Below are 14,479 nucleotides of genomic sequence, written 5' to 3' on the forward strand. Positions count from 1 at the left end.
GGCCCACCAACCAAGGACAATGGATCGGATCCCAGCCGGCGACCCAAAACAACGGCGCCGAAGAAGGGGCAGACAGAGCGGTCTTCTGGTCAGGCTCTGTAGACGGGCACATTGGGCACCGCTCCCGAGTATACTACTCACCAATGTTCAGTCTCTTGACAACAAGGTAGACGAAATCCGAGCAAGGGTTGCCTTCCAGAGAGACATCAGAGATTGCAACGTTCTTTGTTTCATGGAAACATGGCTCACACGAGACACGCTATCGGAGTCGGTACAGCTACCAGGTTTCTTCACGCAGAAACAAGCATCTTTCTGGTAAGAAGAAGGGCGGGGGTTATGCCTTATGATTAACGAGACGTGATGTGATCATAACAACATACAGGAACTCAAGTCCTTTTGTTCACCTGACTTAGAATTCCTCACAATCAAATGCCTACCACATTATCTACTAAAGAGGATTCTCTTCGATCATAATCACAGTCGTGTATATTCCCCCCCAAGCAGACACATCGACGGCCCAGAAAGAACTTCATTCGACTCTATGTAAACTGGAAACCACATATCCCGAGGCTGTATTTATTGAAGCTGGGGATTTTAACAAGGCTAATCTAAAAACAAGGCTCTCTAAATTCTATCAGCATATCGATTGCGCAACCCGGACTGGCAAAACCCTGGATCGTTGTTATTCTAACTTCCACGACGCGTATTAGGCCCTCCCCCGCCCTCTTTTCAGAAAAGCTGACCACGACTCCATTTTGTTGCTCCCAGCCTATAGACAGAAATTAAAACAGGAAGCACCTGCGCTCAGGTCTGTTCAACGCTTGTCCGACCAATTGGATTCCACGCTTTAAGATTGCTTTGATCATGTGGACTGGGATATGTTCCGAATAGCGTCGAACAACAAAATTGATGAATACGCTGATTCGGTGAACGAGTTTATTAGCAAGTGCATCGGCAAGTGATGTTGTACCCACAGCGTCTATTAAAACATTCCCCAACCAGAAACCGTGGATTGATGACAGCATTCGTGCAAAACTGAAAGGGCAAACCACAGCTTTTAATCAAGGCAAGGTGACCGGAAACATGACAGAATACAAACAGTGTAGCTATTCCCCGCAAGGCAATCAAACAAGTTAAGTGTAAGTATAGAGACAAAGTAGAGTCGCAATTCAACGGCTCAGACACGAGAAGTATGTGGCAGGATCTACAGTCAATCACGGACTACAAAAGGAAAACCAGCACCGTCGCAGACCAGGATGTCTTGCTCCCAGACAGACTAAACAACTTCTTTGCTCGCTTTGAGGACAATACAGTGCCACTGACATGGCCCACTACCAAAACCTACGGCCTCTCCTTCACTGCAGCCAACATGAGTAAAACATTTAAATGTGTTAATCCTCGCAGGGCTGCAGGCCCAGACGGCATCCCCGGCTACGTCCTCAGTGCATGCGCAGACCAGCTGGCTGGTGTGTTTACGGACATATTCAATCAATCCTTATCCCAGTCTGCTGTTCCCACATGCTTCAAGAGGGCCACCATTGATCCTGTTCTCAAGAAAGCTAAGGTAACTGAGCTAAATGACTATCGCCCCGTAGCACTCACTTCCGTCATCATGAAGTGCCTTGAGAGACTAGTCAAGGACCATATCACCTCCACCCTACCTGACACCCTAGACCCACTCCAATTTTCTTACCGCCCCAATAGGTCCACAGATGACGCACTCGCAATCACACTGCACACTGCTCTAACCCATCTGGAGAAGAGGAATACTTATGTAAGAATTCTGATCATCGACTACAGCTCAGGATTTAACACCATAGTACCCTCCAAACTCGTCATCAAGCTCGAGACCCTGGGTCTTGACCCCGCCCTATGCAACTGGGTCCTGGACTTCCTGACGGGCCGCCCTCAGGTGGTGAGGGTAGGTAACAACATCTCCAGCCCGCTGATCCTTAACACTGGGGCCCCACAAGGGTGCATTCTCAGCCCTCTCCTGTACTCCCTGTTCACCCATGACTGCGTCAAGTTTGCAGACGACACTACAGTGGTAGGCTTGATTACCAACAACAACGAGACGGCCTACAGGGAGGAGGTGAGGGCCCTCGGAGTGTGGTGTCAGGAAAATAACCTCACACTCAATGTCAACAAAACAAAGGAGATGACCGATGACTTTAGGAAACAGCAGAGGGAGAAGCCCCCTATCCACATCGACGGACAGTAGTTCAGAGGGTGGAAAGTTACTCGGCGTACACATCACGGACAAACTTAAATGGTCCACCCACACAGACAGCGTGGTGAAGAAGGTGCAGCAGCGCCTCTTCAACCTCAGGAGGCTGAAGAAATTCGGCTTGTCACCAAAAACACTCACAAATTTTTACAGATGCACAATCGAGAGCATCCTGTCGGGCTGTATCAGGGGGCAAACTACCTGCCCTCCAGGACACCTACACCACCCGATGTCACAGGAAGGCCAAAAAGATAATCAAGGACAACAACCACCCGAGCCACTGCCTGTTCACCCCGCTATCATCCAGAAGGTGAGGTCAGTACAGGTGCATCAAAGTGGGGACCGAGAGTCTGATAAATAGCTTCTATCTCATGGCCATCAGACTGTTAAACAGCCATCACTAACATTGAGTGGCTGCTGCCAACATACTGACTCAACTCTAGCCACTTTAATAATGGAAACACATTACACAGCTGGTGAGGGTAGAAAACATTACATCCGCCATGCTGACCCTCAACACAGGGGCTCCACAGGGGTGTGTGCTTTGTCCCCTAATCTACTCCCTGTTCTCGCATGACTTCAACACCATCATCAAGTTTGCTGACAAAACAACGGTGGTAGGCCAGATGAGACAGCCGACAGGGAGGATGACAGTGACCTGACAGTGTGGTGCCGGAACAAAAACCTCTCCCTAAATGTCAGTAAGACCAAAGAGCTAATTGTGGACTACAGAAAACAGGGGGTAAGCATGCCCCCATCCACATCAATGGGCTGCAATGGAGCAGGTCGAAATCTTCAAGTTCCTCAGTATCCAAATCTCAAATAATTTAAAATGGTCCACACACGTGCTCACAGTTGTGAATAAGGTGGAAAAGGTTTGGCATAGGCCCTAAAATCCTTAAAACGTTCTACAGCTATACCAGTGAGAGCATCTTGACTGGCAGCATCACTGCTTGGTATGGAAATAGCACCACCCTCGATTGCATGGCACTACAGAGGGTGGTAATGACAGCCCAGTACATCACTGGGGCTGAGCTCCTTGACATTCAGAACCTCTATATCAGTCAGAGTGAAAGGAAGGCCTGGAAAATCGTGAAAGGCTCCAACCACCCAAGCCATTGTTGTTAGGCAGGGCGGAGCAGGTGAACCCAGGTGCAGACTCAGACAAGGAGACAGGGATAAGGTAACTAAGGTGTTTATTGAAAAGCAGGGGGAGATGGGGTGCCAGGGGAAGCAGGCCAGGGGAAGAGTATTTGTAAAGGTCTTGATTATGGAACAGGTTGCAGCTGATGGGGATCTGTTCCGCCTCCAGCACACCTGTCTCTACTCACACAACCACATACACCCACACAGGGAGAGAGGGAGAGAGCACTGGAGGAGTGGCGGCAGGCTAGGGAGACACAGGATGAGAAGTAGAGGGTGTGGCAGGAGCAGATGTAACAATTGTTCTCTCTTCTTATGCATGGCAAGTGGTACTGATGCATCAAGTCTGACACCAACAGGCTGCTGAACAGCTTCTATCCCATGCCATAAGACTGCTAACTACTGTACACCGAGCAAAAAAAGAAATGCAACGTGCTGGTCCCATGTTTGGAATGCTCTTGATCGATGTGTATAATAGCACGTTCCAGTCATTGCCAACATCCAGCAACTTTGCACAGCAATTGGAAGAGGAGTGGGACAACATTCCACAGGCCACAATCAACAGCCTGATCCACTATGGATCAGCTATGGGATGGAGATGTGTTGCGCTGCATGAGGCAAATGGTGGTCACACCAGATACTGACTGGTTTTCTGATCCACACGCCTGATATCAGTATTCCCAGTCATGTGAAATCCATAGATTGTGGCCTAATATATTTATTTCAACTGACTGATTTCCTTAAATGAACTGCAACGCAGTAAAATCTTTGAAATTGTTGCATGTTGCGTTTCTCACGTTTCAGGGAAGACCCAGATGCAGCCAATGTCGAAGTAACAAAAGTGCATTACTAGAACAGGGGGCAGGCAAAACGATAGATCAAGGGCAGGCAGTAAACCAGGGTGGTGTGACAAGATACAGAAACGGCAGGCAGGCTCAGAGTCAGGGCAGGCAGAATGGTCAAAACCGTGAAAACAGGAACTAGAAACAGACAGGAGCAAGAAGAAAAACGCTGGTAGGCTTGACAAACAAAATGAACTGGCAACAGACAAACAGAGAACACAGGTAAACTCAGCAAAAAAAGAAATGTCCCTTTTTCAGGATCCTGTCTTTCAAAGATAATTGGTAAAAATCCAAATAACTTCACAGATCTTCATTGTAAAGTGTACCAAGTACCAAGTTTACCATGCTTGTTCAATGAACCATAAACAATTAATGAACATGCACCTGTGGAATAGTAGGCAATTAAGGTCACAGTTATGAAAACTTAGAACACTAAAGAGGCCTTACTACTAAACACCAAAAGAAAGATGCCCAGGGTCCCTCCTCATCTGCGTGAACGTGCCTTAGGCATGCTGCAAGGAGGCATGATTACTGCAGATGTGGCCAGGGCAATAAATTGCACTGTGAGACAGCGCTACAGGGAGACAGGATGGACAGCTGATCGTCCTCGCAGTGGCAGACCACGTGTAACAACACCTGCACAGGATCGGTACATCCGAACATCACACGTGTGGGACACGTACAGGATGGCAACAACAACTGCCCGAGTTACACCAGGAACGCACAATCAGTGCTCAGACTGTCCGCAATAGACTGAGAGAGGCTGGACTGAGGGCTTGTAGTCCTGTTGTAAGGTAGGTCCTCACCAGACATCACCGGCAACAACGTCGCCTATGGTCACAAACCCACTGTCGCTGGGACAGACAGGACTAACAAAAAGTGCTCTTCACTGATGAGTCGCGGTTTTGTCTCACCAGGGGTGATAGTCGGTTTTGCTTTTATCGTCGAAGGAATGAGCGTTGCACCGAGGTCTGTACTCTGGAGCTAGATCGATTTGGAGGTGGATGGTCCGTCACGGTCTGGGGCGGTGTGTCACAACATCATTGGACTGAGCTTGTTGTCATTGCAGGCAATCTCAACGCTGTGCATTACGGAGAAAACATCCTCCTCCCTCATGTGGTACCCTTCATGCAGGCTCATCCTGACATGACCCTCCAGCATGACAATGCCATCAGCCATACTGCTCGCTCTGTGCGTGATTTCCTGCAAGACAGGAATGTCAGTGTTCTGCCATGGCCAGCTATGAGACTGGATCTCAATCCTATTGAGCACGTCTGAGACCTGTTTTGACCCCCCTTTGTTCAGGGACACATTATTCCATTTCTGTTAGTCACATGTCTGTGGAACTTGTTCAGTTTATGTCTCAGTTTTTGAATCTTGTTATGTTCATGCAAATATTTACACGTTAAACTTGCTGAAAATCAACGCAGTAGGCTGTGAGAGGACATTTATTTTTTTGCTGAGTTTATAAATACACTGTGGATAATGGGAAAAAAGGGCGACACCTGGAGGGGGGTGGAGACAAGCACAAAGACAAGCGAAACAGATCAGGGTGTGACAGTTTATATTTTTGCTGACTTACTTTATCGTGTACTTCTTATTTTTATATCTTGTGTTTTTGTTCTACCTTACTATTTTTTCTATTAGATTGCTATTGATTACTGCATTGTGCATGTGCAATTAAAACTTGAAACCATGTAACAGTGATCAGACTGCAAAGCTCTTTATTCAGTTTGAGTTGTGGTTCACCTTTGCACATTGGCTCTTTTCCTGTTTGTTGCAAAAACACAGATGCATAATTTCTCTTTTACTCTTTTAGGATCAGCCTTCCTTTGATAATTACTGTACATAAACAGCCTCTGCTCTATGATGTCATAGGGAAGCTTGCTATGGGAAAAGAAGTGAGGAAAGGCCAAGCAATTCCCATGCAACTCCAATCTTCTGCTGGAACAGACCACAAACCTTTCATTGGGCACGCCACATCATTTAAACGTGGAAATGTGGGTAACATTTGGTTGAGACGTTAGTCAATGAGATTTCAAAAAGACAGCCAGAGGTTTCCCGAACTCCCAATGTGTGATCACTATGCGTTCAGCCATTTAAAGGCACACCAAATTGCAAATGGTTATACAATGACAGATATATTGTATTTATTCAACAACTTAATGCGTTATCACTGTACTTCGTGTATTAGCACAACCAAATGACCTGGATTGCAGTTTACATGTAAGTAATCAATGATGTTCAAGATTCTACACAGATCATTATAGCAATTGTGAAGCTCTCCACAGACCTGCAACCTTTGCATGCTATCATCTTGAACATGCACACTTTCTATGATGACATAAGACATTTATAGTTTATAGTTACAGTAGGCTAACCTCAAAAAGTGACCATGGATGTGTTACTGATTTTAAGGTTGAATAAATACTCTTACATTTGATTCTAAGATAGCCTCAGCTTTAGGCTGATTACTGTATTACAAAGATTATTGTGTTTGGTTGACAGCACAATCAAATATCGACATTTAAAGGGTATCTAATGTTTGGATAGTTTCATCTGAGCCACTGGCTTAATCCTATTCTTGAACTTATTTTTGGTTTAGTTTGAGACGTGAATCCAACATTTAATATGTTAACTTGTTGATAGGCTATTTACTGTAGTGCAAAAGTGAAAAGTGAAAGTGAAATGTGTTTGGTTGTCAACAAATTCCATTTTGTCTACAAATTAAGAATTTATATGCTGGATTCACGTCTCCATCTCAACCAAGAATCAAGTTAAAGACTAAGACTTAAAGTTAAACTTTATTTAAAGTTCATTTAAAGTTTGATTGCATTTAGTCCTATTCTTCAAACTTAGATGTTTGTTTGTAGACAAACTGGAATTAAAACCAGACTAAGTCAGTGGCACAGAACTATTTAAGCAGAAGATATTGTAAATCTTCTTCAAATGTTGATATTTGGATGCATTAACAACCAAACACAAATTCTATATGCAGTTTGTCTTCCAATTAGTAATTGGATTCACGTCTCCATCTCAACCTAAAGTCAAAGTAAAAAAAATAGGACAACATTTAATCTAATCTAACTTTGAATGCACTTAAGATAAAGTTGGATTTAACTTAGATTTTTGAAATGGCGACATGAATCCAACATAGAGTCTTAATGATTAACTTGAAGATTACTTTTGAAATTAACCAAAGCTTGAAACCATAGGCCCTGTGTTGAATTGAAACAATCGCTGTTGATGACTGTCACGGTTTTCCTGTGGTGAAGTAGAGGAGGACCAAAACGCAGCGTGGTTATATTGATTCATGTTTAATAAAAAACAGATAAACATGAACACTACAAAACAAAACGTGGAAAACCAAAAACAGCCCTATCTGGTGCAAAACACAGAGACAGGAACAATCACCCACAAATACACAGTGAAACCCAAGCTACCTAAGTACGATTCTCAATCAGAGACAACTAATGACACCTGCCTCTGATTGAGAACCATACTAGGCCGAAACATAGAAATACCCCAAAACATAGAAAAACAAACATAGACTGCCCACTCAACTCACGCCCTGACCATACTAAATAAATACAAAACAAAGGAAATAAAGGTCAGAACGTGACAGTACCCCCCAAAAGGTGCGGACTCCGGCCGCAAAACCTTGACCTATAGGGGAGGGTCTGGGTGGGCGTCTGTCCGCGGTGGCGGCTCTGGCGCGGGACGCGGACCCCACTTCACCATTGTCTTAGTCCACCTTATAGTCCGCCTCCGTGGCTTCCTAACCATGGCAACTCTTCTCAATGGACAGAGGGGCAGCTCGGGACAGAGGGGCGGCAGCTCGGGACAGAGGGGCAGGGGCTCTGGCGCCTCTGGGCTGAGGGGCTCCGGCAGCAGCGCCGGACAGGCGGGAGGCTCCGGCAGCAGCGCCGGGCAGGCGGGAGGCTCCGGCAGCAGCGCCGGGCAGGCGGGAGGCTCCGGCAGCAGCGCCGGGCAGGCGGGAGGCTCCGGCAGCAGCGCCGGGCAGGCGGGATGCTCCGGCAGCAGCGCCGGGCAGGCGGGAGACTCCGGCAGCAGCGCCGGGCAGACGGGACCACCTGTAGGGAGGAGACAGAGAGACAGCCTGGTGCGTGGGGCTGCCACAGGAACCACCAGGCTGGGGAGACCTTCAGGAGGCTTGGTGTTAGGAGGAGGCACCTGAAGGACCGGGCTGTGGGGGAGTACTGGAGCTCTGGTGCGCAACCTTGGCACCACTTTCCCAGGCTGGACAACCACTCTAGCCCGGACCCTCCAGAGTGGAGGCACAGATTGAACTGGGCTGTGGGTAAGCACGGGAGATCTCGTGCTTACTACGCGCACCTCTCCCTTTGGCTCCACTCCCACATTTGCCCGGCACGAGCGGAGCGCAGGCAGAGGACGCACTGCACCCTCCCAGCGCCCCGGAGACACAGCACGCAGAGCCGGCGCAGGATACCCTGGACCAAAACTGCGCACCGGCGACCAGACCTGCTGAGCAGGCACCATACGTCCTGGCTCGATGCCTGCACTCCCATCACACTCTCGGGGGGCTGCCCTATAGCGCACCGGGCTATGGACACGTACTGGCGACACCGTGCGCTTAACCGCATAACACGGTTCCTGACCAGTAACGCGCTGCTTATAATAAGCACGAGGAGTGAGCTCAGGTCTGCTACCTGGCTTAGCTCCACACCTCGTGTGCCGCCCCCCAAATTTTTGGGGGGGCTGCCTCTCGTACCTGTTGCACTGCCGTGCTGGCTTTGCCAACCTCCTTCTCCTGTAAACCTTCCTTGCACTGCTCCATCGAATCCCATGCAGGCTCCGGCACTCTCCCTGGGTCGACCGCCCAACTGTCTATCTCCTCCCAAGTTGTGTAGTCCAGACTCTGCTCCCATGTCCCGAAATCCTGACGTCGCTGTTGCTGTTCCTGCTGCTGCTGCCTCTGTTCCTTCTCCTGCTGCTGCTCTTGCTGCAGCTGCTGTTTACCACGCCGCTTGGTCCTGTTGTGGTGGGTGATTCTGTCACGGTTTTCCTGGGGTGAAGTAGAGGAGGACCAAAACACAGCGTGGTTATATTGATTCTTGTTTAATAAAAACAGATAAACATGAACACTACAAAACAATAAACGTGGAAAACCAAAAACAGCCCTATCTGGTGCAAAACACAGAGACAGGAACAATCACCCACAAACACACAGTGAAACCCAAGCTACCTAAATATGATTCTCAATCAGAGACAACTAATGACACCTGCGTCTGATTGAGAACCATACTAGGCCGAAACATAGAAATACCCCAAAACATAGAAAAACAAACATAGACTGCCCACCCAACTCACGCCCTGACCATACTAAATAAATACAAAACAAAGGAAATAAAGGTCAGAACGTGACAATGACTTTGCAAATGCTTATATAGGCCTAAATAGTATCATTCATGATATATGATGTGTAAAGTATGGTTAGATTTAATTTGTTCGGTTAAACTTAGCCTTTGGAACGACTTCGATAGCAACAGCTAATATATTTACTCATCATGGGGTCTCCCTCACGACGCCAGGACAGCGGAGTCAATCACCACCTTCCGGAGACACCTGAAACCCCACCTCTTCAAGGAATACCTAGGATAGGATAAGTATCCTTCTCACCACCCCCCCCCCTTAATGATTTAGATGCACTATTGTAAAGTGGCTGTTCCACTGGATGTCAGAAGGTGAATTCACCAATTTGTAAGTCGCTCTGGATAAGAGCGTCTGCTAAATGACTTAAATGTAAATGTAAATGTCTCTCAATAATCATTCTCATGATAGCACATTGGTAGTAGTCTGTGTTCTGTTCAATGTTCTCTACCTATAAATTACTCTAAATACCCCAGTTCATGTTGTTAAGTTCAAAAGATTACAAGATAAAAAATTGCTCACACCGTTCAAATCAACGAAGGGCAGTTCTGAACAATTTAAACTGGATTTGAAAGACATGATTGATTCTCCATTAAATGCGGAAGACACATTTCAGTTGAATGCATTCAGTTGTACAGGTTGTATAGGAATCCCCCAATCATATCTGGCTCTGTGCCCTCTCTGATTCATGGCATTGAACGCTTTAGCAGGATTCTTTCTCTTCACAACTGGCTACGTGATTATTGCATCTCAAAGAGTATAACTTTTTTTGACAATTTCGATACCTTTAGGAAACAAAAGGATGGGATTCAGCACGCTTATAGGGAAGGACATTCAACAAGCAAAGCACTTACACAAATGACTGATGATTGGCTGAGAGAAATTGATGATAAAAAGTTAGTGCAGCTTTTGACATTATCAATCATAGTCTGCTGCTGGAAAAACACAAGTGTTATGACTTTACACCACCTGCTATATTGTGGATAAAGAGTTACCTGTCTAACAGAACACAGAGGGTGTTATTTAATGGAAGCCTCTCCAACATAATCCAGGTCAAATCAGGAATTCCCCAGGGCAGTTGTCAAGGCCCCTTACCATTTTTCAATCTCTACTAACAACATGCCACCGGCTTTGAGTAAAGCTAATTTGTTTATGTGTGTGGATGACTCAACACTATACACGTCAGCTACTACAGTGATTAAAATGACTGCAAAACTTAACATAGAGCTGCTGTTAGTTTCAGAATGGGTGGCAAGGAATAAGTTAGTCCTAAATATTTCAAAAACTAAAAGCATTGTATTTGGGACAAATCATTCACTAAACCCTAAACCTCAACCAAATCTTGTACTTAATAATGTGGAAATTGAGCAAGTTGAGGTGACTAAACTGCTTGGAATAACCCTGGATTGTAAACTATCATGGTCAAAACTGTTGATACAATAGTAGCTAATATGGGGCAAAGTCTGTCCCTAATAAAGCGCTGCTCTGCCTTCTTAACAACACTATCAACAAGGCAGGTCCTGCAGGCCCTAGTTTTGTCGCACTTGGACTACTGTTCAGTTGTGTGGTCAGGTGCCACAAATAGGGAATTAGTAAAACTACAATTGGCTCAGAATAGGGCAGCACGGCTGGCCCTTAAATGTACATGGAGAGCTAATATTAATAATAGTGTCGGCAGGTAGACTAGTGGTAAGAGCATTGGGCTTGTAATCGAAAGGTTGCGAGATTGAATCCCCGAGCTGATTAAGTAAAAATCTGTCGTTCTGCCCCTGAACAAGGCAGTTAACCCACTGTTTCTAGGCCGTCATTGAAAATAAGATTTTTTTCTTAACTGACTTGCCGAGTAAAATAAATAAATATGCGTGTTAATCTCATAGTGGAGGAGGGATTGATGTCATCACTACTTGTTTTTGTAAGAAGTGTTGCCAAGCTGAATGCACCGAGCTGTCTGTTTAAACTACTAGCCCACATCTCGGACACCCATGCATACCCCACATGACATGACACCAGCGGTCTCTTCACAATCCCCAAGTCCAGAACAGACTATGGAAGGTGTACAGTACTACATAGAGTCGTGAGTACATGGAACTCTATTCCACATCACGTAACTGATGCAAACAGTAGAATCAGATCTTAAAATGGATAAAAATACACCTTATGGACTGTGAAGAAACACACACACAGGTACAGACACATGCATACACACATGGGTGCTAGCACACACTCTACACACATGTACATTGTTGTATTCTTGTATGGTGGTATCATGTATTTTATGTTGTGGATATGTAGTGGTGTAGCGATGTTGTATGATGTACTATTTTATATATTTTTGTGTAATGTAAGTGTCTTGATGTGTTTGGACCCAAGGAAGAGTAGCTGTTGCTTAAGCACCAGCTAATGGGGATCACTAATAAAATGCAAATGAGGGTTTGTAACTTTAAAGACAATTATATCAGATATTTTGCGGATAGAACAATATAGACCCAAGCTCTCGAATTATATTAGCTGAGCTGTGATGGGCTTGGTTAAAACCCTGAATGAGAGACTAAATGATCAGCTGTAGATCAAATCTCCAGTAGGAGGTGGTGCCCAGCTGTCACGTTCTGACCATAGTTCTGTTATTTTATTCTTTGTTTTAGTATGGTCAGAGCATGAGTTGGGGTGGGCAGTCTATGTTTGTTTTTCTATGTTGGTTTTTGTGTTCGGCCTAGTATGGTTCTCAATCAGAGGCAGGTATCGTTAGTTGTCTCTGATTGAGAATCATATTTAGGTCGCCTGGGTTTCACTTTTGGTTTGTGGGTGTTTGTCTTCAGTGTTTGTCGCCACACGGGACTGTTTCGTTCATTTCATTTCTAAATCAGAGCCGTCCAGAGTAGTGATGTTGGACAGGCGGGCAGGTGCGGGTAGCGATCGGTTGAAGAGCATGCATTTAGTTTTACTTGTATTTAAGAGCAATTGGAGGCCACGGAAGGAGAGTTGTATGGCATTGAAGCTTGCCTGGAGGGTTGTTAACACAGTGTCCAAAGAAGGGCCAGAGGTATACAGAATGGTGTTGTCTGCGTAGAGGTGGATCAGAGACTCACCAGCAGCAAGAGCGACCTCATTGATGTATACAGAGAAGAGAGTCGGTCCAAGAATTTAACCCTGTGGCACCCCCATAGAGACTGCCAGAGGTCCGGACAGCAGAACCTCCGGTTTGACACACTGAACTCTATCAGAGAAGTAGTTGGTGAACCAGGCGAGGCGATCATTTGAGAAACCAAGGCTGTCGAGTCTGCCGATGAGGATGTGGTGATTGACAGAGTCGAAAGCCTTGGCCAGATCAATGAACACGGCTGCACAGTAATGTTTCTTATCGATGGCGGTTAAGATATCGTTTAGGACCTTGAGCGTGGCTGAGGTGCACCCATGACCAGCTCTGAAACCAGATTGCATAGCAGAGAAGGTATGGTGAGATTCGAAATGGTCGGTAATCTGTTTGTTGACTTGGCTTTCGAAGACCTTAAAAAGGCATGGTAGGATAGATATAGGTCTGTAGCAGTTTGGGTCAAGAGTGTCCCCCCCTTTGAAGAGGGGGATGACCGCAGCTGCTTTCCAATCTTTGGGGATCTCAGACGACACGAAAGAGAGGTTGAACAGGCTAGTAATAGGGGTGGCAACAATTTCGGCAGATAATTTTAGAAAGAAAGGGTCCAGATTGTCAAGCCGGCTGATTTGTAAGGGTCCAGATTTTGCAGCTCTTTCAGAACATCAGCTGAACGGATTTGGGAGAAGGAGAAATGGGGAAGGCTTGGGCGAGTTGCTGTGGGGGGTGCAGTGCTGTTGACCGGGGTAGGAGTAGCCAGGTGGAAAGCATGGCCAGTAGTAGAAAAATGCTTATTGAAATTCTCAATTATGGTGGATTTATCAGTGGTGACAGTGTTTCCTATCTTCAGTGCAGTGGGCAGCTGGGAGGAGGTGTTCTTATTCTCCATGGACTTTACAGTGTCCCACAACTTTTTTGAGTTAGTGTTGCAGGAAGCAAATTTCTGCTTGAAAAAGCTAGCCTTGGCTTTTCTAAATGCCTGTGTATAATGGTTTCTAGCTTCCCTGAACAGCTGCATATCACGGGGGCTGTTCGATGCTAATGCAGTCTCACACTTACCACGCTTCGTTTTGATCCTCCGATCCTTCTTGCTTCTCCTCCTCAGAAGAGGAGGACGAGGTTCGTTACACCAGCCTATTGTTAAAACCAAATATATATTTTGTATATAATGTTGAATTAATGACGTTGTTTCAAAAGTACAAATTCAACACATTTTATACAAGGTTTGTCTATGCTGAAAATTGGTTACAATGATGACATATTCCTGAGGTTGAAATTTTACCCTCAAAACAACAATTGATTACTTTTTTCAAATCCAATGTATTTTCCATGTAGATTCCACGTCAGAATACATTGACAAATTACATTGAAACAACTTTGATTCAACCAGTTTGTGCTCAGTGTTCTCCTATGTACAGTAGCTGTGTGTTTCCCTACTGACCTCCCCAGCAGTTGGTTCAGTCCATATTAAAGGAACTACATCTCAATCTGCAGTTGGTTGAAAATCCCCCCCTCAACTGACTTCCTCGTTAGCTTGGTGTCTCCCTAGCACTCTCTCTTCCCCTCGATTACACAACCTCTCCTTCATGAAGCAGGGTGTAAAATTTAAATGCAAAGGGAGCAGCCGCGGATCGAACACACAACACAACAATAATTAATCCTTAGAGCAGCACACTGCCTGCAAATCCTCCCCCTCCTTCTCTTCCTGTCTCTCGCCCTCCCTCACTCTCCCTCTTTTCCCAGAATGCACTGGTGTCTGAGCAGGCT

General features: G+C 45.7%; 1 protein-coding gene across 1 annotated transcript; it reads right to left on the bottom strand.

Annotated features, from left to right (window-relative positions):
* Positions 1–7,845: 7,845 nt before the first annotated feature.
* Positions 7,846–14,445, bottom strand: LOC135517959 (uncharacterized). The gene is made up of 3 exons (XM_064942704.1): positions 14,154–14,445; positions 13,772–13,846; positions 7,846–9,259 (listed from the first exon to the last, which is right to left on the bottom strand). Exon 3 carries the CDS (start codon positions 8,731–8,733, stop codon positions 7,879–7,881), a length of 855 nt encoding a protein of 284 aa, XP_064798776.1. The 5' UTR covers positions 8,734–9,259; positions 13,772–13,846; positions 14,154–14,445; the 3' UTR covers positions 7,846–7,878.
* Positions 14,446–14,479: the final 34 nt, after the last annotated feature.

The sequence above is a fragment of the Oncorhynchus masou genome, chromosome 28, assembly GCF_036934945.1.
Source record: "Oncorhynchus masou masou isolate Uvic2021 chromosome 28, UVic_Omas_1.1, whole genome shotgun sequence".
Lineage (NCBI taxonomy): Eukaryota > Metazoa > Chordata > Actinopteri > Salmoniformes > Salmonidae > Oncorhynchus > Oncorhynchus masou.

Coding starts and splice junctions, on each gene's coding strand:
- LOC135517959 (XM_064942704.1), bottom strand. CDS start 8,733: ATGGTGCCTGCTCAGCAGGTCTGGTCGCCGGTGCGCAGTTTTGGTCCA.